Source organism: Fulmarus glacialis, unplaced genomic scaffold (assembly GCF_000690835.1).
Source record: "Fulmarus glacialis isolate BGI_N327 unplaced genomic scaffold, ASM69083v1 scaffold7528, whole genome shotgun sequence".
NCBI classification, from domain to species: Eukaryota; Metazoa; Chordata; class Aves; order Procellariiformes; family Procellariidae; genus Fulmarus; species Fulmarus glacialis.
This window is the reverse complement of record NW_009228861.1, coordinates 55,113-72,378: the sequence shown is the minus strand read 5'-3', so window position 1 is coordinate 72,378 and position 17,266 is coordinate 55,113. Positions and strand designations below refer to the sequence as shown.

The 17,266-nt window shown below is 34.9% G+C and overlaps 1 protein-coding gene across 1 annotated transcript in view; it reads left to right on the top strand.

Moving 5' to 3' along the window:
- TUSC3 (tumor suppressor candidate 3) overlaps nucleotides 1–17,266 on the top strand; it is a gene marked incomplete at its 5' end in the record, with an annotated part of 81,342 nt that overhangs the window by 13,014 nt on the left and 51,062 nt on the right. The window contains 3 exons of the mRNA XM_009583625.1: nucleotides 305–445; nucleotides 1,029–1,169; nucleotides 11,452–11,541. Coding sequence (XP_009581920.1) covers nucleotides 305–445; nucleotides 1,029–1,169; nucleotides 11,452–11,541 — 372 coding nt within the window. The remainder of the gene's footprint in view (nucleotides 1–304; nucleotides 446–1,028; nucleotides 1,170–11,451; nucleotides 11,542–17,266) is intronic.

Genomic DNA, 17,266 nt, shown 5'->3' with positions numbered 1-17,266 from the left:
CTCTGTTTTACTAATTACAGGAAAGTTCTTACGGTGTGTGAGAACTCAAAGCATAAGATACTTTTACTCAGAAAATCTTGTGGGTGAAATACTCTGAATAATTAAACATCCCAAAGAATCTATAGGAAAGAATTTTCTGAGCACTCTTTTTGCAGAACTATACATGAAGATGTATGAAAAAGAGTAATGTGTGGAGTAATAGTATTTTTCATGCTAATTAGACTTGTTTTGTCTTAAACGTATAAAGTAAACATTTTTGAGGATAGTTACTAATTTTTTTTCTGCTATTTTCCTGGTTTTGTAGCTGAATATGAACTCTGCTCCGACTTTCATGCATTTTCCTCCAAAAGGTAAACCCAAGAGAGCTGACACATTTGACCTGCAGAGAATCGGATTTGCAGCTGAGCAGCTAGCTAAATGGATAGCTGACAGAACAGATGTTCATGTAAGTCTTTCAACAATTTTAAAAGTTGAAGCCAAATGTATCTTTGTAGTCTGAGACAGGCTGATGACAAATTCCATCTTTCCTTAATACTTTTTTTTCCTCAAGTGTAGGTTCTATAACACATAACAAAAAAAAAAGAAATATAGTCATGGTACTTGTGGTAACTTCTGCAGCTTGCAGATTATATTCCACTCTTGCTTTGTTAAATTTTATGTAGTCTTATTCTGGATGAAAACAAGTAGTGATATTGTGATGATTAGTTGTTAATAAGTAAAACGTGTTTCGCAAAACAGTATACAAAACAGATGGACCCAAAGGTAGCTGCTCCTAATTCAGACACAACCTGCAAATCTGTTGCAGAAATAATGTTTTGGAGTTGGACAGTTCAAAGTTATGCTTAAAACTTTTTTTCGTATTATGTGCTTATTAAAGGAAGTACAATTTTTCTTATTTTAGTATACCTTTAGGGATTAGTCTTTCTGACTCTGAAACCAGATTTCAGGTGCTTCCTGTTTGTTTATATGGAAGGTGATCTGTATTTATGCATTTATTTGCGATCTGTGTTTGCATTTGTCTTTTCCAGATTAGAGTGTTCAGGCCTCCTAACTATTCTGGTACAATTGCGTTGGCTCTTCTGGTATCTCTTGTTGGTGGCTTGTTATATCTGCGAAGAAATAACTTGGAGTTCATCTACAACAAAACTGGCTGGGCCATGGCAGCTCTGGTAGGCAGATTTTCCTTACTAATATGCTTTTTATTAGTTTCTTATCTTAACATATGTGTCTTCATTACTTGCATGGTAAATTATAAACCATTGTATTAATACATTGTTCAGAATGGTATTATCAGACAAAGATTCATAATCTAGATTTTGGGGCTAATTCTCATAAGCAGTGAGTATCAGTTACTATGAGTAATTCACTGAAAATTAGCAAATTCTCTGATAGTTAGCTGGTGATTTTTGTTTGAACTTTAACAAGAAAATATTTCTAATAAAAAGTGTTACTAATGTTCACTGCTATCATTCAGCTTGCCCGTTTTTTCTAAAAGCAGTAACGTTATGATTGGTTTAGTGTGGATATTAATGTCACACTGTATCACTTTAGAATAATGACAGGTTAAGAAAAGTAACAAAAGCTTTTATATGTTTGTAAGAAAATGATAAAAGAACTAAGAAACAAAAAAGACCTTGAAATTCTTTCCAAAACTGGTTTCAGTAGTACTGACCTTAACATTCCATTGTTAACCTAAATGAGAATAGGATTATCTTACAGGGTTAATTCTGAGGAAATTCTAAAACTAGCCAATAGCCTGTTTGAAATGTTAGTCAACTAAACCCTCAAGGCCATAAATAATTAATTAAAGTTTAACATGCTTAATAGTGTATTGCAGTGTGTTTATTTACATCATAGTTTTCAAATAATTGAGTAGACTAATGAAAAATGTGGACTGTTCCGTATAGTCAGCTGTCTCAGTTTTAGATAGGAAATAGCATGCAAGGATGGTAGATGACAGTTAAGGTGTATCAATAAGTACTTGTTAATCTGCCATCATTGTGACTGACAGAAGAAGAAAAATCTGAGAAGCAGAATCTAAGGCTTAATTTTCAGGGACATGGAGTCAGGAGCATGACACTAGAATGGTGTCTAGGGTTATCAAGTCCAATCCAACATTTTACAGCTTAATAGAGTTCCTTCCTTCTGTATTAGCAATATGTTAATTGAGAACAGTACTTTTAAAAAATTTGTCCATATATTTTGTACAACATAAGCCAGGCTTTTCTTCTTTTTCCATGCAAATGGTTATTTATTCATCATTTTAAAGACTTTTTCTCAGCTTGAGTCAATATGAATTAACCTTTGTTGAAGGCATATGGCTAGGATTGTAGATGGAATTATGAGTTTACTTGTGCAGAAGCATTCGTATTTTATTTCTCATCTAGGCTCCCTTTCCCATGAAAGCTTGGACCAGATGGTCTTTTGAGGTCCCTTCCAACCTGGCCTATTCTATGATTCTGTGTATTTTACCTCTGCTAGAAATAGGTTACCGATATATCCTATAATTGGTTTTGCCTTTTCAAAGACACATCATATTGATGGTTTGCTTTTCTGCTCCGGTTCAACAATATGAGAAGATACCTTCTTTTGTGACACTTTCAGCTGATGGGCCCGTTCGCGGCTTTTATTGCATCAGTTCAAAGATGAAGTTACCTAGTACCTGTTGGGCTGTCATTCATTTTTATATCTAAATGATTAACAAGATCTTAAAGCAAGCTCTTTATTCAGAGTTCCTTAATATTTGGCATTGCTTTTGAATAATGGCTACTGATAATGCTGTTTTCTCTCATGTGCTATCATAGCATTTCCTACTAGTGTACATGGCATACATTCTTTGTTTAAGCAGTTTGTTAATCTACCCCATACATTGAGGGAGGAATAAAGAACAAGATTTCAAACAAACCACCTACAGGACTAGATTTCAAGTAGAATGACGTTTCCTTTTGATCTAGAGAGCCAGGGACAGAATGTTTTCTTTGTTTCAGAATGTCATTTGGAGTATCCTGAGCTCTAGCACAGAGTTTTGACAGTTCTCTTCCAAAGTAAGTCTGTCATATTTAGTTCCATATCTTTTTCTAGATTACCAGTATTTTTCAATGATAATACTTTTAAAGATACGCTAACACCCGGAAGCTCAAATTTGAGCTCAAATTTTATATGTATCAGTCTAACTTTTTTTTGGACTCCTAATTAAATATCTTTAGAGATCACCTGAGTAAAACAATAATTAGCACACCAAAATAGATGTTTGTGTCAAAAATCAAATAAAGATATATAATCAGTGTTATTTCCTTTGTTTAGCCATGGACTGTATCTCTGGAGACAGCAATTTTATTCCAATTTCATACTTCAAAGTTTCAGATCAGAAGTTTAATGTTTGAATGTTTTGGGGAATTGTGTTTTTTGTCTTAAAAATCAGTTCTTCAAATCAAGAAACATTCTATTACAATCTGCATTCAATAAATAGACATAATTAACTTCCTCATTAAATTAAGAAAACTAACACATCAATTCTTTCTTAAAATATTTCATAGAATCATAGAATGGTTTGGGTTGGAAGGGACCTTAAAGATAATCTAGTTCCAACTCCCCTGCCATGGTCAGGGATACATTCCATTAGACCAGGTTGCTCAAAGCCCCATCCAACTTGGCCTTGAACACTTCCAGGGATGGGGCATCCACAAGTTCTCTGGGCAACCTGTTCCAGTGCCTCACCACCCTCATAGTGAAGAATTTCTTCCTTATATCTAATTTAAATCTACCCTCTGTCGGTTTAAAGCCATTACCCCTTGTCCTATCACTACATGCCCTTGTAAAAAGTCTCTCTCCAGCTTTCTTGTAGGCCCCCTTCAGGTACTGGAAGGCTGCTGTAAGGTCTCCGCGGAGCCTTCTCTTCTCCAGGCTGAATAACCCCAAATCTCTCAGCCTGTCCTCATAGGAGAGGTGCTCTGATCATCTTCATGGCCTTCTTCTGGACTCACTTTGACAGGTCCATGTCCTTCTTATGTTGGGGGCCCCAGAGCTGAACGCAGTACTCTAGCTGGGGTCTCATGAGAGCAGAGTAGAGGGGGAGAATCACCTCCCTTGACCTGCTGGCCACACTTCTTTTGATGCAGCCCAGGATACGGTTGGCTTTCTGGGCTGCAAGCGCACATTGCCACATCATGTTGAGCTGCTTTATTTGCTGTTCTCCGAAGCAGCAGCTGGACATTTTACATCTGAACGTAACTGAAAATTACAATGTAGAAAATGTATAATCACATTCAACTGAACCCCCGTGGACAGGGTCAATATCCAAATGTGATCAAACATTTAAAGAAATTGTATTAATGCCATTCAGTAATTGTCATCCTGTTGATTGTATTGACAAGCAATAATAGAGTTAAAAGGAATCAAAATGGCATTAATGCCATTTATTGTGTTGCTAATACTATTTCCTGTAAAATTCTGTTTACTTTAAAAATGAATAGCACTTAGAGAATGTTTTAGAAAAAGGTCTTATATCTGAAAGTATATAGCAATTAATCATGGTGTTGAGCTGATACTTCCCTTTTTTAATTATTACTGTTCTTTTGCCTTCACAATGTTGTCAAAGCCCCATACTGCAAAAAGATGTTGTAGCAAAGATCATGAAGTTACCAGAAGTCCTTTTGGTTTTATTCAGATCCACAAGGGCATATAAGTTAATGTTATAAGTTCTTTTTGGTAGAATCAGCAGGGACTCCAGATTGCAGGCTTTTGCACAGAAGACCTTAGTTCTGTAAAATGACTAGAATATGTCAAGATCCATAGAAGAAAAATGGACGGTCATTAATATATTCATTCTAAGGTATTGTGTAGTTAGGATTCTCTTACATGGTGCTTTTTTCTACCAGTAAAACTTAGAGCTTTTTTTTTTTTTTCCATAAAAGCTCATTAAAAGGAAAAACAGATAAGATGGTGTGTAGTTAAGGGGAGAGAGTCATGCCTAATAAAATGCTTTTATGAAGTGCATAAATAACTAATAAATACTTAATTTTAAAGAATTATATTCTTCATATATCTTTTCCTTTTTGAACTTTAAAAAAGAAATTAAACAGGGGAAGCCTGGCAAGGTGCATTAAAAACTACAGGTAGCTCATGTTTTTGACAGGAGTATTAGCAATTATTTTATTCTTTATTGGCAGTTCTTTTTACGGATGTTGCAGAACTGAGAAAGCACAAGAGCTTTTTTCTAAAAGCTGTGGTTTTGGGTTTTGACTGGTTTTGGGGAGGTGTAGTACTGCTAGGTAGCCAGCATTCATTAACCATATAGAAAATAACATTTTTAATTCAACTGAAACTCTTTCATGGATATCCTGGAATTCAGTAACTGAAAACTGTATCATTGCAAACAGACAAGTCTCTTGTTTTCTTTTCCTTGTTTTTCAGAGCTTCTTTTGAAGAAGTTTATTTTGAAGAGCTTTTATGCTCCCAAACTTTGGATATTTTTTATTTAAATGAAAAATGGGCAGTGCCTCTTTGCCTGATTGAATGATCTGTTTCTAAAAATTAGAGAAAAATTCTCATCATGAAGAGCCTCTGCTGTTTTCACTAGCAGGAGAACAGAAGATCCCAGAAACGTTGACTGAATTTTTATTTGATATCTCCATTGATACCAAGAAGTTTTATCTTATAGGTAACATTTCCAGCACTGTTTTAGGAGAATATTTAGGAATGCAATTTTTAGTGATCCATCGAATAGTTTTGATAGACTTTCAGAAGCAAGACCAGAGCTTTCATCTCCCACATTGATTCCAATGCCAATTCACACAAGACTGTTGAATTGGTTTTGTCCTCAACATTAGATTGCGCAACAGCAATGCTATTAGCGGTTTCATCCCCTTGTTGAAGCACTGCAGACTCTGGTAGTATCTTGTATGCCTTAGGCATTTTTACTTGCAACATTACCCAGAAGACTTTTAGAATGGGAAATCATGATGATTGAGTCACAGTACATAATATCCCAAAAGACATCTTTTGAGATCACATCCAAAATTTATCCCCTAGATTATTTTAGATTTTAATTCAAATCCTACTATTCATCTATGGATATTTTTCCCTCTGACATGCTAGCACAAAGATGAAGAAGGGCTTCAGTCCTTAGATATTTGCAGAGTCCTTTCCTTTTATACTGATAACAAAAAGCAATTCAGATTCTTGTCAAGACTCTTCATTTCTTAAGCAGGGAGAATAAAAGGTCAGATGGTATAAACTGGGCAAATTTCTAACATTTTAGATAAGGAATTGCTACATTTTAGACAACAGTACTGGTGCTGAGAGTTTATTTGTTCAGTTGGCTAGAATGTGGGCTACTGGGAGCTTTTTTTAAAGCATTTTCTTTACCAGGCTGCCACTGTGGTTTTCTGCATGTAATTTTCAGTTTTATTTTATGTGTGTATTTCAGATTTGCCTGTATGCCTGTGGTGCTCAGATTCGAACGCAGCTGCCTAGGAGTTGACTCTATTGGGCAAAATATGTCAAGTCACTTGAATGAGGAGACAAAGCATGTGTTTACTGTTGTCATAACAGTTAATGGTTATGAGAAATGTGTTCTGTGCTGATACACTCCACAGTACCTATACCATACAGTACATTCATCATCAGTTATTGCTCCAAAAGAGCTTGAAGGGTATCATGGCTACTAGTGGCTTCTTTACCCCCTTCTGGGAATGAGGATAAAAAAATAATGTGTGTTATTCAAAGATACAGCTAGAAAAAGTCAGGCTCCTCTACATGAGTAGATAGGCATCTCAAAAGAACAGCAATAAATGCAGGTTATTAACTTCCTTTTCTTCCCATAGTTAGAGGTTTTAGAGATGCACAGTACCTTTTAAAGATGCAGAAACCCATTCTCTTTGCTTCTGTGTTGTACTCCCTGTCCTTGAATTGTATATCTCTTATTGGAGATTCTAATAAGTGATGGATTGTTATTTAAAAATTGAGTAGAGATCTTGCACCTCTATAGCCTTCGTTGAGTACAAAAGCAAAGTTAAACTGGATAGAAGGGATTACATTTCTTTAAAACAATAATTGTGAAATGGCTAAAACTTACATATACAGAACAGTATAGAAATTAAGTACAGAACTGGCTGCCTGTGTCTCCCCTTTTTTTGAAACCATGCTTGAGTTTAACTACGTTCATAAATGAATCTAGAATTTCATTATTTTTCTTTTGTTACAAAGTATTTGCCATGTTCTGAGGTCTAAACTTGCAGAGAGAAATCTGATGATCTGCTTTGTATAGTATCTGCTAGTAGGAAGCTTCACTTCAAAATGCATACCAAATGGCTTTTTAGGTCTTTAGTAATTTTGTTTAATAAACTGGCAGATAGCGTTAAACAAAACTTACACCTTTGAGAAAGTGATGTATTAAACCCAAATCATTTGACAAAGCTTGCAAAACCAAGAACAGTCGAGAAATTCTGCCCATGTACCTGTCAAGTTGTGGCTTGCTAGCAATTCAGTGTTCTGGTGGGACTCTTGGTGCCTATTTACCTTGCGTCTGTTCTTAGGAGCCTTGTGGTACACACAGAAGCGCACCACGGGTGAGCTCAAAGCAGTACCACTCTTAGCAAAACTAAGGCTGAAGTCATACACTGTGAAGCCATCAAAAAAGCACCGCTTGCAATTTGTTAACAAGGTCCTTGAGCAGTCCTGTCTACACATACAGTGTACTCACCTAGGACTGGTAACGGGTCAACTTCACTGCCACTGAAGACAACCTGTGGACATTTAGTCCTGGAACTGTGATGTGTTGTGGCAAATCATTGTTCCTTCCCTCTCTGTACTACACCAGTAAATAATGTATATCTACTCTGTTTGCTTTTATCATTTGGATGCAGAATAAGCTACCTAAATCTGGAAGCTCTTAAAATAGCTAAACCCTGAACTCCCCTGATGATTCAGGTGGCATGTAGCAGTTAAAGTGTTGTTCTTGGAGTCTGACAAGGAGAAAGAAGGGAGCAGGTGGATGAAAAGGGTGTCCTTGGTAATCTTCTCATGGTACGCTTCTCCGCAGAACTGCTGAAGTACAGACTCTACTCTGGCTAAGTGGAGTTGAAAAATCTTTCTAAGTGCTCAGAGAAAAGTGCCTCAGCTTGAATCTTCTACTGTTCTCCAGTTTTCATCCTTTGTGCTTTGACAAGATCCAGAAAACTGTGGAAAGGGGCCATTTCTCTGCATATGAACTGTTCCATTGAAATAAATACAGTATAAACCCATAAGGTAACTATGAAATCATTAATCACATGTTACAAGTTGCTCATTCGTAGGAATAAATCTGGCAAAGTTTTATCCTGGGAAACACCAACCTACAGTCGTCGTGAGTGAACTAGGTGTTTTGGAAATTTTGGATCCCAAAGCATGGGATCCTATGGAAATTATGGGGTTTGGAATGGTAAGCATTGTGTATCAGTGTGATGTATCATGTATCATAGATGTATGCATCTGTTCTACAAATAATGGTGTGTATTCAAGTGCATTTTACAAACAGTAGAAATCTACAGTTTCCAATGTTTTTTTACGCAGATGATCATAATAGGAGAATATGGAACACAGTAAAATGAGCTTGAATGTCAAGTGCTATCTGTAGCATACCAAATGCTTGCTTAAGGGATATGAAGGAAACGCTCTCTTCTTAGGATACTTAAAATAGATGAAGGGTGGAAGAGGATAAGGGAGAAGCTGGAGAATGTGTTTCGGCTCCTGAAAAGATCATTTTGAAATACACAGTAGACAGGTGCATGATGGAAGGAAATCATGGCAGATCCAGGATGTGGTGTACTGAATTAGTTTTCTTGGTCACTAACAGTCTGAACTTGAAGAATATGAAAGATGCCTTCAGGATAAACCACCATATTGTTAACTCTTTCCTTTTCAATAATATTAATACTTGGAATTTGTTTTTTCCCACTATTGTGTCTCCTAGATATTTTTTGTTAGATGTTACCATCTTGTGAGACAATGTATTTGCATTGGCAAGCATTAAAGATTTTCAGTAATTTGAGATTTATCCATTATAAAGTACATGAATGTATATGAACTGGGGTGGGTTTTTTTTATCTTTCCATATGGAAGCAGATTTGGCCCTAGAGAATGTAAATTAAATACAGTAATTTAAGAATGAGTGAAATGACTTTTCATAGAAAACTCACTTTCAGAGAGCCACAGTTTGTGCACTCTATGCATCTGTTCTGTTTCGATGTTTTACTTTTCAGCTAACTTTTGGCCTTTCAAAATATCTCTTTCACCTCACTTTTGTTACCCACATTTTCAGTTTCTACACTTTTGTACTTTCATATAAGCTATCTCCTGTGTGATTCATCACCAAAATAGCAGTATAAATTTCTCTGCTAAAACAATCTACAAGATATAGGAATAACTGTTACCCATTTCCAATAGTGGAAGCATATAGTCTCTTCATTTCTTTGCATAATATTAATTAAAACATAATCTATTTGCTAATAATCACTACCAGTATGCTTTCATCTGCCATATTAATTACTATACTGTTACATTCCAAATCCTGTTAAGGGCAAAATGAAACACACCTTATATTTAAAGTCAAGAGTCTGGTCTTAGTGTAGTTGAAATCTTAACACTACAACACAGACTTACTATTAAACCAGATATGAAAAGGTATTTTTTTCATTATTTTCTTTTTCTTTCTATTACAAGGGCAAAAAGTCTCAATAATAACAACACAATTCAAATTATTATGAACACACTTCCCTAGTATCTTTCCCTTTCTCTGATGTCATGGTTACTCTTCTGCTGTTTCTCTCTGGATCTTGAAATCATTCATTGGCTTCAGTTTGGGGGTGCTATGGTGAGTTGTCAGCGTTTTAGGTTCTTTGCTGGGAGGAGTATGATGCTGCTGCTTCCTCCTTGCTCTAGGGTCCACTTGGGGCTACTTTTACACTTTGTCCTTCCTTCACTGGTATGCAACTACACTTTACATCAAAATTTACTGGGTAATTGGGGATTGTCTTACATACGTTGGATGCTTGTCCTTTGTTCTCTTTGTTACCCCTAAAACTGGTTTTGACGAGCTCCCATGTCTGTGTTTCTTTAATTCACCATTAGTGTAATATTTATAGGCTTGGGGTCTCCAAGCCTCCTTTCTTATCATTTCATACTGGTATACTGCATCCTGTGTTTACGCTTTCGTTGTCTCTACTGTTATCCCATGCCTACACTACACTTGGAAAAAATTGCTGTTTCAGGTAAACAAGTTTAAAAAAAAAAAAAAGAAAAAGAAAAAGAAAATCCAGGAAAGCTAAGACAGATTTGGATAAAGCCTGACAGGATTCAGTCCTAAGGCCTTCCCAAGCTTGTTCAAATCATATTGCTAAAGGTGGCAATGCTGCATTTATGGGGATACAGAGCTACACTAGCTCACATGTATTTCACAAACGTGTTACTAAACTTTCTCTAAAGAAAACCCTTTAAAGGGTTTTAGTAAACCCTGGTTTAGTTAACTGTCATGGTATGAATTTTTACATTTGTGATCCATCTGTATCACTATGACTGTACTATGCTGGTGGGAATATTGATGTACAGTAAAAATGAGCATATATGTTAAAACTGTACTTAAGTTATCTTGGAGGTTTTGTAAGGATTATCTATACTGATAAGTCAGAAGACATAGTTAGATGATCCAAGTTTCCCATTTCTGTTTTTCCTATTTGGTAGTCAAAAGATACTATATGTTCGTCTTTAAGGTAGTCATAATGACTCTTGCTGTGACTATGATGTTTGTCGTGTAGATTCTGCAGTATGACCTTCTGCAAGAATTAATGTCCGGTTTTAGTTTTCATACATTCCTAAACTAACTCCACACTTCTTTCCATAGGGAATTTCACTTTTCTACCAATTCAACCATTGTTATTTGTCATAGCTAAAATGAATCACAGTCATATAGGACACACAATGAGAATTTCATAAAATGGGACAGACATTTTTTGATAATTGGATTTTTTTTTCTTATGGTTTTATATATAATTTCGTACACCTGAAAGCAAACAGTTAAGCTAAATATTTATATTAGATTAGAGGCAGAAATAACTTCATGAAAGGTTATATAAATCTCGAACAGTAGTTTGCAGAATATTTGAAATGAATGCCTTCTACTGCTATGAGTGCTTTTTACCATATAGATATGTAAATGTGGCAATTCAAAGTGCACATAAAGACAGGATTATTTCAAGTGAGATTTTGAAAATCTCTTTCTTGAGCTAACTCATTTTCTAACAGAAGTCATTAAGAATTTTATGAGAGCAACCCTATTCTAAAAACCAAATAGAGATAGATACTGTATCTGGTTAGGTAAACAATTATGTATCTAAAACAAACATCACCAGCAGACTGGATTTCTGTTCAATTCTTCTGAGTAAATAAATGAGTATATTGTTTTTCTGGTTTTTCTAGTGTGTTGTATTTGCTATGACATCTGGTCAGATGTGGAATCACATCCGTGGACCCCCATATGCACATAAAAATCCTCAGAATGGACAAGTGGTGAGTTGATTCTTTTAATTTTGTTTTGAGGGAAAATATTATATAGATAGTTGCTCCCTACAGCGAATCTACAATAGCAAATAATTGCAGTTCCATAGCACTGTATGACAGTGTGGCAGAGTCTTAAGTCTCCAGTTGCAAGCAGAGACTGTTTTGGAATTTCAGATGATTAGAAAGTTCCGCCATCTTTGATTTGAGCAATGAAATGAGTGGCCATGTTTTTCAAAATTCTCTCTATCAGGCTTCTAGCTGTAGTCAATGTGTTATAAAATGTTCCATGCCACACAATTTCTGCTGTCCAAAGATAAATGGATATTGTGTCTTTTTGTAGAAACGTGCTCCTTCACAAGGTTAAAAGCAAGTTTGTTTTTTTTCTTCTTTTCAGGCTGCATTTATACAAACCTTTGAGGTTTGTAACCTCTTATCTTCCTCTTTCTTGAGCATTTTAGTTAGAAAAGGAGATGGCAAATGTTTTCATGTGCTTTCTATTTTTCATGTGCTTTTTTCCATCATACCTGTAACTCTTCTACTGAACTTTACGGAATGCTTTTTCCTATATCTCTTTACTCCTTCAGTTCAAATTCTTCATCAGTTTTACTAAGAAGTTACCACTAGTTGATTGCTGCCAAAATTACTGCTGTCTTTGAAGGAATTCTCTTACTTGCTCCTTCCTGCTTACAAATTAGCAAATGTTCATCAGAGTTCAGAAGGAGAAACTCTCTTTGCCTACTGGGAAGGTAAAGAGGACCTTGGCTAGTTTCTACCACTCTTCGTTATTTACCACTTTTCAAGCAAGTTGTTGGGATGGAATCTATGAAACTTGCAGTGAACTTAGTGGTCAGGAAGCTCTTTCATGTGGCCTGTAGAGCTATTTTCAGCTTTGACCATTGCTGGTTAAAGGAGACTGGCTTATGTCTTAAAGAAAAAATTTATTCGAAGCTCCCTTTGTGTCATATTTTAATTGGACTAGCAAAAAAATGATGGTTTGAATTTGATTACCGATTTGCTTTGTATCAGCAGTGTAGCAGCACATGGATGTCATAAAATGACATGATTCCATCTATCAACTTTGTTATGCAGAAGTAGAATTGATAATGTAATAAATAATCTCTGTAAAACACTGTTCATAAAAGTTTAGAGTTTTTCATTATTGCCTTGCAGTATTAAATTTATGATGCTTTCCTACAGAGTGACAGAAAGGAGAAATACTGCGTAGAAAAAGCACCATTTGTGACAAATCAGTTTTTACCGTATCCAGTTTTATACACATTGCCCTTCTTAAAGACCTGTTTCTGAAGCGTAGACTACACTTTAATTGTTCCTGAATTTGTGCCATCTTGTCTCAGTTTTCAGAGTGTGAACTCCTCATATCCTATCTGAGTGTCTGAAAAACTACTAGTTTGGGAGTGTTAACATACACAACTAAATAATGAAAATAACGGTAGAGATGGTTTTAAGTTCTAGTTACTAACCTACTGTATTAGTCAACACACATACCTTCTTTTCTGGTTTTGCTCCATTATATGACTTCAGGTAAGTTATTTTGTGCCTCTGATTCACCTGTCTCTCCTTGTTCATGTGTGTCAGTACTTTCACCTCCTTGGAGTTATGTCTGTGAGTAAAACTAGTCAGATTCTAAGAATTAAAAAAAGTATAGATGCAGGATCACCAAGTTCCTGATTTATTTAAGGTATCACTGACCACTATAGTAGTAGTTATATAGTAGCTCTGTTTTTTACCAGTGTTAGAATCTTAGTAAGTATTCTGTAAACCTTTACCTATTTACATTGCTTTTTTTTTCCAAGTAACATTATTGAACATTTTCCTGTTTCATTTTTCTAGCACTTACCTCTGTTCCTGTGAATTTGAAATCATAAAAGTGTTTATCTAACACTTCTGTGAGATTTATTCAACCATGATAATTCACTGTAACACTGCTCTGCATTAAGTCTTTATATCTGGGTGAAATTTAACTCATCACTTTCTTTCCATGTCTAGGATTTCATGCCAATTCGAAATTTCCATGCTAATTTTGTACAAGGATTACTTGCATGTAATACTCTGAAACATTGTTACCAGTCTTACCATGTAAAATTCTGTTTTTAAGAGGAGGCATAGAATAGCTCACCAAGATAAATGTTTTATTGTTAGGTTCAAATTTACTAATTCTTAGCTTTTCTTATTTCATAGGAGTTAGTGGTTCAGTTCTCTACTAGCTATTGAGCCTGATATACCACCAGACTTTGAAAGCGATAATATTCTGTCTTCATAAACTGTTCCTTGCCTCAGATATCTCCTATTATTTGCTTTGCTCTTGTCATAATTTTGGACAACACTTCATTTCTCTTCCTTAAATTCCTATTTTTTTCAGAAGATGAAAAGACATTTGTTTGTTTTGCTTAAACAACACTATTTACTAGTGCCAGTATCTTGTAAAAGTAACATTATCAGTTCTTAAAATTTTTGACTTATGCACTGCATTTATGATTCTTTGCTTGATTACCTAAATTACTTTAATTCTATGATTGTATTCTTTGAATGAAGCTTTTAAACCATATTTTTGTAATTCTGTGTGGGTCTATTCTGTGAAGTTGATGTGCTCTTATATGGAGGTTGTTGCAGTTACTTCCTTTATTCCCCATTGCCGTCAGCTAATTTCAGTTTTTTGGTCCACATGAAAGCAGTATCAATTTTTATTTACAAAGCTGAATCACACAGTACCATTGTTTGATATTTCAGTTCTGGTTTAGGTTGACGAAACCGGTGCTAGTCTTCTATCTTGACACGTTCTTTATCTCTGTTATATTTTTGGAGTTCTTCGTCTTTTGCCTTAAAATTTTGTTAGGATTAGGCCCTTACTGACTGTGTGACACTAAGATCTGTACCTATTTTACCGGAGTTGAGAGTGAAAACTAAACATCCCATTGGTGTCTGTATATAAACAGTCTTGGGAGAGTTCTGATTTTTATTCAAAGCTTGATCTGTATAGAGCTGGTGGTGAAACAAGTAGAGAGCTGAAGAAAGCAATTATGTATTTTTGAGCCTCCTGTAGAGGTAGCTCTGTTGCTGTTTAATTGACCTAATAGCAAAGAATTCTCATGAGATTTTCATCAGCTTTTAATCAAATAGCATCAATAGCTAAGAAAGCATTTACGTATGTCTATCCAGGGATTAGCAGCCATTTTTTTTTTTTATTTGGATACAAATTCTACAATTTTTATTGTGCAGTATGCTCAAGACTGCATCTTTAAAATGGTTGAAAGTTTGCTATAAATGAGAACAGGGCAAAGGACAAGCTTGAACTACAATACTGAATTAAGATGATGTTCAAAGCTCATAATTTTCTTTCCTTCTCTGAGAAGAAATTATTAGAAGTTGGAAAAGTTTTTGTGTGAAGAGGGAAAGATGATGGTTTTATTGTGAGATATTAGATGGTTTTCCTACATAAGCTGATGCTTTGTGAAGTGCATAATGGTATTATTTGCCACTATATTAATTGGATTTTTTTTTTTATGTGTCATATTTTAAAAGCTTGTTAAAATTGCTTAAGCATAACACAAATTATGTTCTTAGGAAGCAATTTATATCTGTTTAGCAGATCTTTTAGATAGAACACCTTGCAATATCAGATCAAATATAAATATTTGTTGAATTGTGAAGTTTATTCAGCCTTTTTTTTTTCCTACTTACCTTTCACAGTTTTATAACCACTGATCTTTATTCAGGAACAGTCTCAAAAATATCACTTTTCAAATGGTCTAGCTGATACAGGTATCTGGTAATCTGTATGTTTCTGAATTTAAATTAAAAATATATTTGACCGCTATTATTCATTTTTGTACTTGTCAATGCAAAATTAAGGTACTCTGTGTGAAAATTTTATGCTTAGAATATCGGGATTCTTAATTCACATTAGTCCTCTATTGCTAAGCAGGACAAAATGTCATTTGTTGAAATACATTCTTCTGTGTTTTCTAACATGACTTTTTCATATGAGTATAATTAAAATAAATGGAATTTTCTTGGAACAATTTTAAAGAATGATTCTCCCCTTCAAGCTCAGTAAGTCACAGTAAATACATTTTGATTTTGCCTTCAATCTATCTGGAAGCATGTTTGAAGTACAGTTAGCCAAGATTGTATTTGTAATGCCTGACTTTTCTGAAAGTGGCCAGATTGCTTGGTAGCAGTTTCAATATATAAAAAAGTCACTTTGCTGTGTGATATATTTGTCTTGCTTTTGGGTAAAAAAAAGTTCATACAGGTTACTATATAAGTATCTAACATAAGATACCCAGATTGGCGTCAGTAGTACCATAGCAATATTTTGGTGCATCTATCAACAATAATCATAAGCATAGTGCTATTGAAAATACTTCTTGATATTTTATTGGAATAGCCAATTATATATGTTAATATGCTTGGTAGAAATGAGAAGAAGGTTATTTATGTTATGAGTGTATTTAATGAAACAGCTTTCCTGTGGTCATCAAAGCATGAGTCTACTCAGAAGCTAGTAAAGGGTTTCACAAGCCTTTAATTTAGATTTCTATCTTTTGATTTAGTCAAAAAACTTAACAATTGGCAGTGTAAGATGTAAAACTAGTTATAAAACAATTTTAATTCCATTAACAGACGAGCAAGTTAACAAATGGGCAACATCGTATCTAAACTAATGTTGGGAAAACTATTAACCTGTATAAGACATCTGTCCTAATTTTTGAGATTGCAAGGGTGATCATAACTGGCATTTCAATAACTTTCTGTATAACATGTGTTTCTACCTTGATATTAGAAAAGGGAAGCCTTATACAATATTTTGTACCCTTTTTTATTGGGGAAGAAAAGGAGGTAGGGAAATGGTCATGACAGAAGGGTTGCTCAGATGAGGCATTAGAACCTCTAAATTCTTAAAATGGTCAATTCTTGAAGCATACATGCTGTAAAAGTTTGGATAGTACCATTGTGTTGCAAGTACTATAGTTTTGGCTGAATAAAGATGGAACATGTTCTCATCAAGTAAAACTGGATTTTAGACGAGTAATCAGGCAGCAAGTAGTCTGTCATGATAAAATCCAATAAAATTTTAAAAAACGCTAGATTTTAATTGCTGCTTGTAACAACAGAAATCCAATTGTAATTGACTGATATCACTTTCAAGTAACAAACACTCCTCTTCCCCTCCACCTCCCTTTTGCTAAGTGCAGATGGGCTCCTAGAAGCAATTTAGTTTCATTTGAAAGAACTGTTTTGTACAGAACAGCTCTTTTTATGTTAGAAGTCAGAGAGACCTCAAATATGTGAAGTTATGTAGTATCTGAAGATAGAATGATAATGCAATACAGAAAAATATACTTTTTTTAAGACAGAAAAAGGGAATAACACAAGGGAAAACCTATTCATGTTGTTCTGTTAATACTAGAACAAAAGCCATTTTCTTAAACCGAGCTTGAGCGCCAGGTAGGAATCTAGTTTTTCTGTCTTCCTGGACTTTACTGGTTGTGTAGATGTTAAAAAGTAAGAGCCTTCTCTAGTAAAATAATTTTGATTGGAAGGTACCTTTGAAGATCGTCTAGTCCAGCTGCTTGCTCAAAGCTGATCAGGTTGCTCAGGACGTTGTCTAAGCAAATTTCGAATATCTCCATGGTTAGAGATTGCCCAGCCTGTTCCAGTGTTTCATCATCCACATCATTCTTTCAATTTTACCTTTTAATTTATTTTTATC